Below are 12,978 nucleotides of genomic sequence, written 5' to 3'. Positions count from 1 at the left end.
AAGAGGTTCGAGCAATTTAGGAACTTAAATATATTAAGGACATTTAATACATTTCAGAAAGTCAGAATTTATTCCAGGCACCAATTATTTCTGAGGCTGTGGAGGTTTCTGAATCACCTGGACACTCACAACTTTTCTCTGACACAAAACTCTCCGGTCTGATCCCATTAAAAAGTTGTTGAATGGCTCTGGACAATTCTCTCATGGCTGGTCTTGTGTTTTGGGCTCTTGGTCATACCACATATGTAAAAGGGAATAATTACTTGTGATGTATGAACCAGTAATGCTGATGCAAGAAGAGAGGGTGAGAACACAGCTTATTTCTCTTGGAGAAAGCGAAAAGCAGCTGTTTAGGATGGCTGAGAGTAGTTACAAAATGCAGGTTAAAAAAAAAAAGATATTTCAGTGAAAGGAGAAATGTGAATTTCTACAAGAATAAAGGGAAATAGTGGAGAGAGGTGGGAAGTCAAACTGTAATGACTTTTATGTTCTGGAGCAGTGCTGTTGATGGGAAATTTCACACAGAGTGGGCTGGTTTAGGGACTTTCCATTGAGCCTTCTGTGCCCTCCCTGCACAGCCTAGGAAAGGTGAAGTGGGATGCTGTGCAGCAGGTGCAGCATCCCTATCTATCCCCAATGTCCCCACTTCCTTTACAAGTGGTTTGTACTCTGATGTTTGTTCCTAATCCCATCTTCCGCTCCCCCATCCCACAGGAACCCTGGATCTGGAGGAAGATGGTGATCTCATCACAGTAGAGTTTGATGACGGGGACACGGGACGCATCCCACTGTCTCACATTCGGCTTCTCCCACCTGACTACAAGATTCAGTGTGAGTCTTGCTGTTCAGTTTTTTTGCAAGACAATTGCCACTCTGACATATATGGAGTTTCGGGGTGCTTTCCTCAAATTTTGGGACAAGTTCACAGACTTTCAGTCACAAAGATTGCACCATCAATTACAGAACACAGTGCTGGGGTGGGATATCACCCATAAGGAATAAGGCCCAGTCCCTGTTGCAGATTTGGTTGGGATACTTGCACTATATCCCATCTCTGTTTTATGTGTTATTTGACTGCATTTGAACATCTCTTTGACCTGTTCCAGGTGCTGAGCCTTCCCCTGCCCTTCTGGTGCCCAGCACCAAGCGCCGTAGCCGTAAATCCAGCAAAGACACTGGAGAAGGAAAAGAGGGAGCTGCGCTGGCGTCAGAGGAGCCGGTGTCAAAGGGCAAAGGGCGAGGGAGAAAGCCAAGTGTCAAGGCCAAAGCTGGTAAGTTGCCACACTGCCAGGCCTGGAGCTGAGTTCCCCAGTTCCCCACTGTTCTCCCCAAGTTAGAGCTGTTGCTTGGAGCAGGATTTGGATGAGGATGTATGCAATGTTTGAGTGCAAAGCACCCATGCATCCCACTCTGCTGTGACTGCAGTTTACAGGAGGCTGGCTCGCAAGCTGGCCTGTGCTGTGACAGCCTCCTTCTGTCAGTCAGGGATGTGGAGCAGAGTCCCTTTTTCAGCTGAGCATCTCTGCAGCCATCAATAGGGCCAAAGGTGCAGGAGATTTGTAGTTTGGTTCTCCTGAAGTTGAAGCAGCACCCCTGGGCTTTGTCCATCACTTCTCACAAGTACTGGCACCAGGCCAGGCAGTTCAGTGAGCAGCGAGGACACCCCCTGTGCTCCTTTGGGGGTAGCTGAGCAGGCAGGAACAAGCCATGCTTGGCCAGAGACCAGTCAGCACTGGTGTCTGGTTGTGTCTGAGCTAATAAAGCCCATCTGGAGGGATAACATCATGTCTTTGTGTTTCTTCCCCTCTGCAGAAGAGGCTGCCTTGCCTGAAGAGAAGGATCAGGTGGACTCTTCGCCTGTTACCTCCTCAGTCCCAGAGAAGCAGACCTGCTTGAGCAAGCCAAGCATGAAGGGGTCACGAAAATCACAACCGCTGCCGACTGGAGGCTCTCCTGCTCCCACAGAGGAAAAGCGGTCAAAAGCCAGCAAAATGAAGATCTCCACGAAGCTGCACAGCCCCCCACAACCCTCTTACCAGCCTGCTGTGTTCGGCAGCATCCTCGGCACGGAGCCCTACAGCGATCTCCCGGGAACGCTGGCGGCCTTTGGCTCCAGCGATGCTTCTGTGTCCAAAGCCAAGGCCAAGAAAGGGCGGTCCACTGAAGAGACACAAGAGTTTGGCACCATGGTCAAGGCTCAGAGGAAGCATGACAACGAAATCCTGATCAAGCTGGACCATGAGGGTGTGATGTCTCCAAAGACAAAGAAGATGAAGGAGGCAATGAGGATGCTGGAGGACTCAAACCTGGCCAGTCGCAGAGATGGGAAGAGTCTCTTGGGGCTGGGCTATTCTGCTGCAGTGAGTGTGGAGGGCAAGCAGAAATCTTCCCGAGCCAAGGTGGCTGAGGGAGACCCTTCCCCTGCCAGCTTTGGAGGAAAGTTTGATTCTTCAGCAGAGAGCCTTGCTGCCTCGAAGGACCAGGAAGAAAAGGCAGCAGGTCCAGCAGGTGTGGAGGAGTCAGAGAGCAACAGCAGTGACAGCAGCTCTGAGTCAGAGGGAGAAGAGGAGGCTGAGAAGAACCAAGGGGAAGCCCAGGACAGCAGCTCAGCCAGCTCAAGAGCATCCACCCCTCTCTCTTCCTCCAACTCCTCCTCTTCTTCCTCTTCTAGCAGCAGCTCCTCTTCATCTTCATCTTCCTCCTCTTCCTCCACCTCATCAACCTCTTCTTCATCAAGCTCTAGCTCTTCTTCCTCCTCCACTACGGATGAAGATTCCTCCTGCAGCTCTGACGATGAAGTAGCTGAGGCCCAGCCGAGTTCCTCGGTGCAGCAAACCCTCCCACCCAAGCAAACCAAGCAGGCAGGGAAATCCCGGGTGTCCTCCCACCCGCAGAGTCAGAAGCAGCCGGCGCAGCAGCCGGCGCAGCAGCCGGCACAGCAGCCGGCACCTCCGCAGAGCGGCAACAAGAGCCGGCCCAAGAAGCGCGAGGGCATCCACCTGCCCACCACCAAGGAGCTGGCCAAGCGCCAGCGCCTGCCCTCCGTGGAGAACAGGCCCAAGATCGCTGCTTTCCTCCCGGCACGGCAGCTGTGGAAGTGGTTTGGGAAACCCACACAGGTAAATGCTCCATGGTGCTCAGCACTCGGCACTGGTTTTGCTTTCTGGTGCCTCTTCCCTTTTCTTGGGGTGGTGGAACTGCTGGCATGTGGCCAGTGTCCAGTGTGCAGGGAGATGGGGGTTGGCTTTCACTGTGTTGGGGAAGCCATTCTGTGTGGTGTACCCCTCTGCCCCAGTTCCTGTGGGAATACTGTGGCTCTGCCAACAGCAAAGGGATGCATGTGGAGCAGGGCGAACAGTGGTGTATAAGGAAAATATGGGTAATCCCTGTCTGACCACTTGCACGATCCTCTCTTGGCAGAGACGAGGAATGAAAGGGAAGGCCAGGAAGCTGTTCTACAAGGCCATCGTGCGGGGCAAGGAGATTATCCGCATCGGAGACTGCGCGGTTTTCCTCTCCGCTGGCCGCCCCAACCTGCCCTACATTGGCCGGATCCAGAGCATGTGGGAATCCTGGGGGAACAACATGGTGGTCCGAGTCAAATGGTTTTATCACCCAGAAGAAACCAACCCTGGGAAGAAACTCAATGAAGGCAAGGTAGGCTGGTCTCCTTTGCTGAGAGGGCTGCAAAGCTCCTTGCTCCCTTTTGTTTCCAACAATGAAGAAAACACCCAAGGCCCAGTTTGTTACTGGTACCCTGAAGGGGTCGACCCCATTCTTTCATCTTGTGGGGGCTGCCTATGCTGTGGGCAAGCCCAATGTTGGCTTCTTGAAGAAGGGAGGGGTGGGTTTCTTTGTATTAGGAAATAAAGACTTTTGCGTGCATCCAAAAAAAGTGTCAAGAGCCAGATCAAGTCTTAAAAGTGTAAGAAGGATGGGCCTGGTGCTCCGAAACACTTAATTTTGCACATGTGTACAGCTGGTTTACAACAGTATTTATTCCAAGTAACAGTGGGCAGGGGTTGAAGTTCCAAAAGCACGTGTGGTGGGCAGGAGGTGATGGCATGGAAAAAAACAAATTCCCCAGGTTTTCATTTCTGTTTCCTCTTTTCTTCTTGGGCACAGCGCTGGGATCAGAAATCGGGCAGGAGTCTGGCCACAGCTTTGCAGGCGTCCAACCAGAGGAAGGACTTTATGGAGGTTGGTGAGACTGGGGGAAGGCTGGGAGGGAATGCTGGGTACCCTGTAACAAATAAATACTGCTGGGAAATGCCCCCCCAAACTTCTCTGGCTCTTGCTTTCTGCCTCGGCTGCAAAGTTGGCAGTGCCCAGGGCTTGGGATGGATATTTCTGGGAGGGTGGGAGTAGCTGCAGGTGCTGGGTGTGGGGAAGAACAGGGAGCTGGTATCCAGCACCCATCTTTACATTTGTATCCTTGAAATGAGGATGACAAACTCCTGGCCTCCATATTTCCCTGTGTGTGTGTGCCGGGCAGCTGCAGCATTCTCATCAGTGGGAGCCAAGTGAAAGCCAGGGCTCAGGTTCAGTGGGCTGGAGGGATTGTCCAGCCATGGACCTCTGCAGATTCCCAGTGTCCCTCCCTTGGGCTGGCTGTTGGGATGAGTGAGATGTTCTTGAGTGTGAGCAGAGTCCTATCCAATTATGATGAGTGTTTTTCCTACTTGAAGATGATGCTGTAAATGTTGTGTGACCTAATGGCTCCTTTTTTTCCCCACCTCCTTCCTTCTCTTCCTGTTGTGCAGAGAGCCCTCTACCAGTCCTCTCACGTGGATGAAAATGATGTCCAGACCATCTCACACAAGTGTCTTGTTGTTGGTCTGGATCAATATGAGCAGATGCTGAAGACAAAGAAATACCAAGACAGTGAGGACCTCTACTACCTTGCAGGGACCTACGAGCCCACCACGGGCATGATCTTCAACACCGACGGGGTCCCTGTCATCTGCTGACTGCCCAGGGGACACATGCCACCCCCTGGGAAGGGATGGGACAAACCTGAGGACGTGCCTGTTCAGACGACATGATTGTTTCTTTCAATGCTCATTTCTGTGTCACACTACAGACAGGAGAGCGCGAGAGACGCGAGGAGGAAGGAGAAGGCTGAAGAAAGGGGTTGGGGAAGCAGTTACAGGACTCGAGGAAGATGCCACTGGGGGTGGTGGTGGCAGTGCTTGAACCCCAAGGCTCTTCTGGAAGTGGCTTTAAGTAAGGTGACACTTGACCAACTTCTCCCTTCCTCCTTTTGGTCCAGGAAAGCACATGGGTCTCGTGATCATTTCACCAGCGGGACCCCCCGGCAGGAGGGATCCCTTTTGTGTCATTTTTCCCCATCAGTAACTCGGAAGCCGCCCGCGCGTGGAAGGACCCTCTTGCCTTCTGCGTGCGCTCCTCTCCGTCCTTATATTCCCTTTCCTGCTTCGTTTCGCATGACCCCTTATAGGAAGGACAGGGTGAAAGAGAAAGGAGATGAGTCTCTCTCAGCGCCTCGTCTCGATCCTCTCAGCGCCTTTTTACCGTTCCCTTTCCCTGGAGGCCCCTCCAGCAGCGTGTGGAACAGGGCAGGGCTGGCCCCAGCACAGAGATGGCAGAAGAGAGTCCTCTGGCCTGGGAGGAGCCAGGTGGAAGAGGAGCCAACACCCAGTCTGGGACACTGCTTTCCCACTGCCTTGAACAGTCTGAACCCGCTGCAGCTCTGCAGCCCTTCTGCTCTGCGAAGGTGCTGGAGGGAGCAAGCAGGTGGCAAGGGGGGGTGACACATGGCAAACTGAGACCTCATCTTAGAGCACTCAGTGAAGGGGCAGGAAACGACTGGGAAAAGCTGCTGCTTGGTGCTTGGAGGAGAGAAGATCAGAGGCCACTGGATTCTGGCATCCCTCACCCAGCTTTACCTGCCATGCCTTGCCTGCGCTGAGATGTGGAGCTGCTGGGAAGCCTTGCCATCATTTGAAGGGAACGAGGGCAGTGTGTGCACCCGGCTGTGCCCGCCCGCGGCGCTCCCACAGCCAGAGCCCCGCTGCCACCTCGGGCTCAGGGACTGCACCGTTCAGCTTCCTCCATGCACGGAGGAGCTGAGCTCCCCTTGGGCACACGCCGGACCCGCGGCACCGCCACTGCTGCTCCAGGGTTACACCTGGCAAGAGGGAACACTGGAGGAGACCCTGAGGAGAACGACGCACCATCCTTGCACTTAAAACAAAACTCCAAGAGACGCACTGATCTTTGCAACTCCCGACTCGCACTACGGATCGCCGGGACGCGGAGCGGGGCCCGGCTCGGCCCAGGCTCCGCTGGGGAGACGCTAAAGCCAAGGACAGATTGGAAACTCTCCACCCTGGCTGCGTACCAGAGACTGGAGGCCAGGGCTCAGGGGTGAGGGACAGCCCCACAGAGTTAACCCTCGTCCTTTTAACAAACCACATGGTGCTGAGCTCGTACCATCTCCACCCCGGGCCACCGGCGCCTCGGCACGGCGGACAGCGACGGTTCTAGCCTGTACAGTTTTAATGTACCAAAAGACTCTTTAGCCCTCCTGTATTATAAGTCTTTAAATGGATTCAACTTTTTAATTATAAATATAAATATAAATATATATATATAAATATAAACTTTTTAAAACTGTGAAAAAAATTATGAAATTATAAAAAACAAAAAAAGAAAAAACCCACAACGGCAGAAATGAACACAGTCTGACGTTTAGAATATTATTTTTTATTTCCTGTTGGATTGTGATTGTAAATGATCTGGGAACAGGCACACCCCCCACGCTCAAAGTGTACTGTACTTCTAGAAGCAAATTGTGTGAGCATATTTTAAAGAGCGAGAGAGAGAGCGCGCGAGAGAGATTTTATGCTAATGTTAAATAGAAAGCACTTAAAACCCACTGCCTTCTATGGAACACAAGGATATTTCAGACAATCGAGAGGAAAGGAGAGCCAGGTTTTTGTCTTTTTGTTTTGTTTTGTTTATGTTTTGTTTAAAACAATTTTTTTGGCATTCTGTTTGTTGGAGAACTCAGTGTGATCTTTTTTCATAAAAAAAAAAAAATCTAATTGAAAAAAAGCAACCCAATGAAGCATCTTTCTTTGTCTCGCTTGTCCTGACCACAGGGTTTTTCTCCCCTTGGTGGCAATGATGGCTTTTTGGCTCAGCCCCTGCCCTGGAGAAAGACACAACCCAGGTGCCTGGTGGCTTTTCAGGGAGAACCCATCTGTGTGATGTGGTGGCACCGATGGACAGGACTGGACACTGGAGTAGAGGTGTCTGCTGGACAGGGCCTGTGGGCTGGAGGTGTGAGTCCTCCCCCTGCCACCATGCTCAGGGCACCATGTGCTGAGGATGAAACGCTGGCTTTGCTCTTTTTGGTGTGATCTGCACTTCCTACAGGCGGGAGCTTGGCACGGCCAGACCTTCCCGTGCTGCAGGGGCCGGGTTGGGGCCAGGCCTGGCACTCGCTGGCTCCTTGGGCTCGATTCCCTGGGAGGTGGCACCTGCCAGTTGGCACAGTGAGGTACAGCTGGTCCCAAAACCTGGTGTTGGCACTTTCTCCTGATGTTTTCTGCTCCTCTTGGCCTGTTCCCTCTCCTGTGTGCTGCCCACGGCAGTTTGCAGGCTGGCAGGGGTTTGGTGTAACCCGGTGACGTGTTCAACCACCCCAGGTGACAAAGAGGGCACTGAAGATAAGGAACAGCACAAGGGCCACCCCAAAACCCAACAGGACAGGCAGCAGGCACCACCCTGTGTGTGTTTGCCAGCCCAGCCCATCACCAGCAGCCAAGTGCCAGTGGCACAGCTAAGGACCAGCCACTGTTGCAAAGACATTTAATTATTTAATCAGCTTCACTTACATCCTGTGCATTAAATCTTGAAGCTCAGCAGTGGTCTGCAGGTGGCACTGGCAGTGCTGTAGCCTTGGGACCCCCCCCTCTACCCCTTACAAAGGAGCAGATTCACAGTGTGGGGTGGGGGGAGGCAAGACTCTGCCTCTGCTGCAGTTAGACGGGGTAAAACAAGATACAATTTAAAAAAACCTTTTTTTCCCCAACCATATGATTCATATATTTAGGGAGGGACTGTGATTTCAAGCCATTCCTGGTGAAAACCTGCAGCACCATCAATGGAAGTCGAGACCCACCCTCCCAGAGCCACGGGGGACTGAAGGGGTGTTTCTTTCCTCTCTAGCTACTCTTCTTCCTCACCAGCCCTCCATCACCCTCCTCCCCAGTGCTGGTCCTATTCCCTTTGGGATTTGGCAGTATTTTCTTCCTCCTGTCAATGGCTTGGTGCAAACAGAAGATCCCCAGCCTTCACTGCAGAGTTGCACATTGCTGATGGGGAGACCCCCAAAAGCAACAAGAAGTGTCCCCTGGGGTGGGAGGAATGTCACCCCAAGCAGCGGCCCTGCTCAGTGCCTGGCTGGACAGCACAGGCCGTTTGGGACTGCCACAGCCCTGTACCAACAGGATACCAGTCCTTGTCCATGCTGGGGTGGCTTTCTGGCTCCAGGCTCCCTCCTTGAGCTGGGGACCATGGTAGGAAGCATGTCCCATCCTGTCCCCACTGCCCCGCCCCAGGGCTCAGTACCCCGAGGTAAAGGAGCCATTGGAGGTTTCGGTGTAGAAACAGGTGCTGTGAGAGGTACTGGTGAGGCTGTAGGCAAAATACGCCACGGCCGAGCCCAGCGTCAAGCCCGTCATGTAGGACACGGTCATGGTGTTCCCTGTGGGAAGGGACATGGGGTGTCAGGGTGCTGTGGACACACCGTGGGGGCTTCCCGGGAGGGCTCGGTCCTACCTGCCAACTCCCGCTGCTCCGGGCTCACTTTGCCTGCGGCCAGGATCATGGGGACGCTGCCGAAGTAGCCGTTGGTGATGCCCATGAGGAGGGAGAAGATGCAGGGCCAGGCGGGGTGGCCGAAGGTGGGCTGCCCATTGGGGTAGACACACATGATGAAGAGGGGGATGAAGACCACGCGGAGGCAGGAGTAGACGAGGAGGTGGGTCCCTCTCCAATCGTAGGGCAGGGCAGCCAGGATCTGCAGCGAGGGGCAGAGATTCTACTGGGGGGGATGAGGGGGCTGGGGAGGGCCCTGCTGTGCCCAAAATGGGGCAACAAGGAGATGAGATGGTGGAAAGATCAACTGCTGTGGGAACCCAACCTTGGCCATGCTGGTGAGCACCAACCTCACACTGGTTAGACCCCTGTGGGTGGAGATGACCCTTGGTGGAGCCAAGTGGCTTAGAGGGCACCAGAGAAGGACAGACCCCCACAGTGCTGGCTCTGGCCTCTCTCCTACCTTGCCAACAAAGTCAGAGAGGTTGAAGATGGCCATGATGAGGATGGGGAGCCATTCCCCCAGCGTGCAGTTGTGGATCTCCGACTCCAGCCCGGGAAAGAGGCACAGCGTGATGAAGTAGGTCATGGCGATGGAGAGCATGTAGGCCCAGATGAGGCGGGACACAACGTAGCGGTAGAGCAGCATGTCTGGCAGGGACAGCACAGCTCAGCCAAAACTGCAGCCCAGCCCCCTTGCAGAGCCTGAGAGCTTTGTCTGACCCCCAGGGGTGCCTCCTAAAGATGAATTTGCCCCATGGTTATGGGCACATCATTAGGAAAGGGATCGTAGAATGGTTTGGGATGGAAGGGACTGTTAAAGACCATCCAGTTCCAAACCCCAGCTGACACCTTCCACTGTCCCAGGTTGCTGCAAGCCCCGTCCAACCTGGCCTTGGACACTTGCAGGGATGGGGCAGCCACAGCTTCTCTGGGTAGCACGTGCCAGGGCCCCCCCTCCCTCACAGGGAAGAATTTCTTGATAATATCCCATCTAATCCTGTCCTCTTGTCAGTTTGAAGCCATTTCCCTTTGTCCTGCTATCCCATATCCTTTTCAAAAGTCCCTCTCCAGCCTTGGGGATGATCCTCCCTCATAACACTGGGTCACCAATCATTTATCCCACCCCAGGGGCATGCCTTTCCCCCGAGCCCACCACTCACCTCGGAAGCTGGGCCAGCTTCTCTTGATCTTGGGCCGAGGGACATCGAAGCGCATGTAGGTGCCACTCCCGGCCAGCTCAGCTTCGGGGCCGGGGCTGCCCCGGGGTGAGCTCGGCTGCCGCTGCTCCCGGTTTTCCTGGATGAGGGGAGAGAGGACAGCAGTGCTGAGGTGCAGTGGCAAAGAACCCCAGGGGCCAGCAGGGAAACCCACCCTTGGCTTACAAATCGGACGTCCTCAGAGGTGACGTCGTGGTGGACACGGTAGCCGGTGCCGGGGTCGCCGGCCCCGCGGCTCTCCGGGAGGCCCTTGCGGGAGCAGTCGGTGTAGTAGCGCACGAAGCGGGTGCGCTTCACCAGGAGGTGGAGGATGAAGCACGTCAGCTCCATGCCAATGGAGATGAAGAAGAAGATGACGGTGTTCTCCTTCTCGTCCGACAGCAGCAGCTTGGTGAAGATGCGGCTGAGCGAGATGATGACCCCGGCGGTGCCTGGTGGTGTGGGAGAGCTGTTAGTGTTGGGCTCCACTGAATCCCAGCTTAGGGATCCTCATCATCCCCCACCGTGTGGATGTGATGCTTCTCGGTATAGAGGAGTCACCAGCAGTGATTTTGGGGTGATAAAGCTCCTGGCAGACATCCCACCCCCAGCCTGGCATGGCAGTGCAGGGACTTAGAAACCAGTTAACTCCCTGGTTTGCTGGGGAGCACCCTGGGCTATCCCTGATCTGCTGGCAACCCAGCTGGGCTGTGGTGAGGCCAGTGGGGACCCAAGTGTGGCTCACTGGGGCCCCAGGAGAAGGTGCAAGTCCATGTGGCGGGCTGTGGACATGGTCAGTGGCTGTGGGTACTTACTCTCGCCCGTCATCACTCCCTGCGTGTAGCGCTTGGGCAGCAGCCCCGTGTAGCCGTAGAAGCTGGATTGCTGCACTTCAGGAGAGATGCACAGAGGGGAGAAGGAGGGATTATTGCTGCAGCTGAAACTCCGAGAAGGGGGAAGAAATCCCAGAGGGAACCCATGTGCTGTGGCAGCTGGGAGCCGCTCCTTCCAGCAGCCTCCTTGCTCCAAAAGCAGGAGGGCCATTTTTCCCCTCCATGGATGCTCCACTATGCCTGTTCCCACCCAGAGTGGCCACCAGGTGTGGGGGCTTGGCATGCCACCATGGTGGCCCAGATCAGTGGTGTCAGTGACCAGTAGCCAGTTTGGTGTTGGTGCCCCTGGGCAGTCCCACAGTGCCCGGACAGAGGCGGATGGGACGGGGCAGGGATCTGAGGCTTATAGGGATCAGAGCAGGAGGTTGTCCCAGGAGACCATGGCTCAGGGATGGGGCTGTTTCCCACCCCTACCTGCCATGTCCCAGCCCAGCTGCTCTGCCACATACCTGTGCAGCCAAAGGCCACCACCCCGACAGCCACCAGGTTGATGGCGTAGGCTTGTCGGCGGCTGAACAGCTCCAGCCACACGTCACAGATGCTGACGAAGAGCAGGGGCCCCAGGGCGAAGAGGTAGCCTGTGGGGAGGAGACAGAGGTGGTGGCAGGGGCAGAGCATGGGGACAGAACTGCCTGGGGGTACAGGGACCCCACTCACCCACGGAGATCCGGGTGTGCAAGCTCAGCAGCTCCACCAGCGCGTTGTTGAGGATGACGGCCACCAAGGCCACCAGGATGTAGGTGAGGCTCATGTCAAAGACAATGGAGGTCCCTGAAGAGAAGCAGGTGATGGGGGGACAAGAGTTCAGCTCCCTTGGAAGTGGGATTGAGCTCTCTCCAGGTCTGAGGCGTCAGGGATGTGCTGGAGCTGCTCCAGACCTACCTGGGTATTTATGGTGCAGGTAATCCACATCGGTGATAAAGCTGTTGTAGGGCAGGAGAAATCCCACCCCAGCCAGCAGCATGGCAAAATAAATCCCATGGTATCGATCCTGGGGCTCGGGGTCCTCAGAAACTGCCCCAGAAGAGGAAAGAAAAAGACATGACAGTGGCACTACTACACCCCTGGGACCCAAGTCAGACCCCAGCCTTGAGGCAATGAAACAGCCCAGCTCCCTGCAGATGTACAAATAAACAGCCCCAGCTCTGAGAAGTTCCTTCCCTAAATAAAGACATTTCAGTGAGACCCAGGAATCAGGAAAACATCTGGGCTTTGGGGGTCTGGTGAGTTTTAATTGCAGCTAAGCAAACTGAGAGACAGGCAGTGCAGGTGACAGCACAAGTCAAGGCGCAGGAAGGGTCAAAGGTGGGTGTGGAGGTGGACAGGACTGCCTCAGGATGTGGAGCAGGGCTGGGGTGAATCCCAGGAGTGTCCCTGAGTCCTGCATGGGGAAAGATGAAGCTGCAGGCTGGGGGTGAGCCTGGCAGGAGAACCTGGGCACCAATCCTCAATGCCTTGCCAGCCTGCAGAGCTGTTATAGGATGTGCTGGTGGCTCACATGGGTAAAAAAAGGGATGAAAAAGGGAAGTGGGCAATATTGAGATATTTCAGGCTATTTGTGGATATTAAACCCATCCCAGGAAGCTCCTAAGCGGGTGGGAAAGCAGCAGGGAAGCTGGCGTCTGGCTGTGGGTCAGGTTGGGCTGTGCCTGCCCTCACCTGGCTCCATGAAGGTGAGGACACCCTTGGCCTGGCTGCCCCGCTGCAGCTCGTCCTCCTCCAGCTGGTAGCTGTCGAAGCTGAAGCTCATCACCACGTTCCCCTCCGGCGTTGCCGCCGGGCTCAGCTCCTTGAAGCGCTCGGCTCCCACCGAGCCCATCCTGGCCACCCTGAGGGGGAGGGAGAGCAGTGACAGTGACACCCCTGGGGTGCACAGGTCCCCCTCGGGTGACGCTGGGGGTCTGCAAGGGACGATGACACGTGGGTGGCCCTGAGCCTTCTCCACCTCGCTGTATCACAGTGGTTCTGATGGCTTTTTCCACCTGGAAAGATGATTTCCCCGAGGCAAATGGGATCCACCGACCTTCTGAGCAGAA

General features: G+C 54.9%; 2 protein-coding genes across 6 annotated transcripts in view; one reads left to right on the top strand and one right to left on the bottom strand.

Moving 5' to 3' along the window:
* The window catches only part of TNRC18 (trinucleotide repeat containing 18), a 56,497-nt gene extending 49,413 nt beyond the window's left edge, over positions 1-7,084 (top strand). For all 5 annotated transcript variants that reach the window (XM_068207145.1, XM_068207147.1, XM_068207148.1 and 2 more), the window contains 6 exons: positions 715-831; positions 1,107-1,271; positions 1,813-3,119; positions 3,421-3,657; positions 4,126-4,200; positions 4,764-7,084. In XM_068207145.1, coding sequence (XP_068063246.1) covers positions 715-831; positions 1,107-1,271; positions 1,813-3,119; positions 3,421-3,657; positions 4,126-4,200; positions 4,764-4,970 — 2,108 coding nt within the window. In that variant the 3' untranslated portion in view covers positions 4,971-7,084. The remainder of the gene's footprint in view (positions 1-714; positions 832-1,106; positions 1,272-1,812; positions 3,120-3,420; positions 3,658-4,125; positions 4,201-4,763) is intronic.
* SLC29A4 (solute carrier family 29 member 4) lies at positions 6,709-12,793 on the bottom strand. Its single transcript, XM_068207155.1, has 10 exons — positions 12,602-12,793; positions 11,825-11,956; positions 11,600-11,713; positions 11,392-11,520; positions 10,865-10,939; positions 10,236-10,501; positions 10,014-10,149; positions 9,314-9,501; positions 8,812-9,052; positions 6,709-8,737 (listed from the first exon to the last, which is right to left on the bottom strand). The coding sequence occupies exons 1-10, from the start codon at positions 12,759-12,761 to the stop codon at positions 8,595-8,597; spliced, it is 1,584 nt and encodes a 527-aa protein (XP_068063256.1). The 5' UTR covers positions 12,762-12,793; the 3' UTR covers positions 6,709-8,594.
* Between the last annotated feature and the right edge of the window lie 185 nt (positions 12,794-12,978).

The sequence above is a fragment of the Anomalospiza imberbis genome, chromosome 16 (assembly GCF_031753505.1).
Source record: "Anomalospiza imberbis isolate Cuckoo-Finch-1a 21T00152 chromosome 16, ASM3175350v1, whole genome shotgun sequence".
Taxonomy (NCBI): Eukaryota; Metazoa; Chordata; class Aves; order Passeriformes; family Viduidae; genus Anomalospiza; species Anomalospiza imberbis.
This window is presented reverse-complemented; position numbering and strand designations above follow the sequence as displayed.

Excerpts from the sequence above, each read along its gene's own strand:
- SLC29A4 (XM_068207155.1), bottom strand. The coding sequence starts at position 12,761 with ATGGGCTCGGTGGGAGCCGAGCGCTTCAAGGAGCTGAGCCCGGCGGCA. Across the intron at positions 10,150-10,235 it reads CCTCTGAGGACGTCCGATTT|GAAAACCGGGAGCAGCGGCA; the intron begins GTAAGCCAAGGG and ends CCCCTCATCCAG. Across the intron at positions 9,053-9,313 it reads TCTCTGACTTTGTTGGCAAG|ATCCTGGCTGCCCTGCCCTA; the intron begins GTAGGAGAGAGG and ends CCCTCGCTGCAG.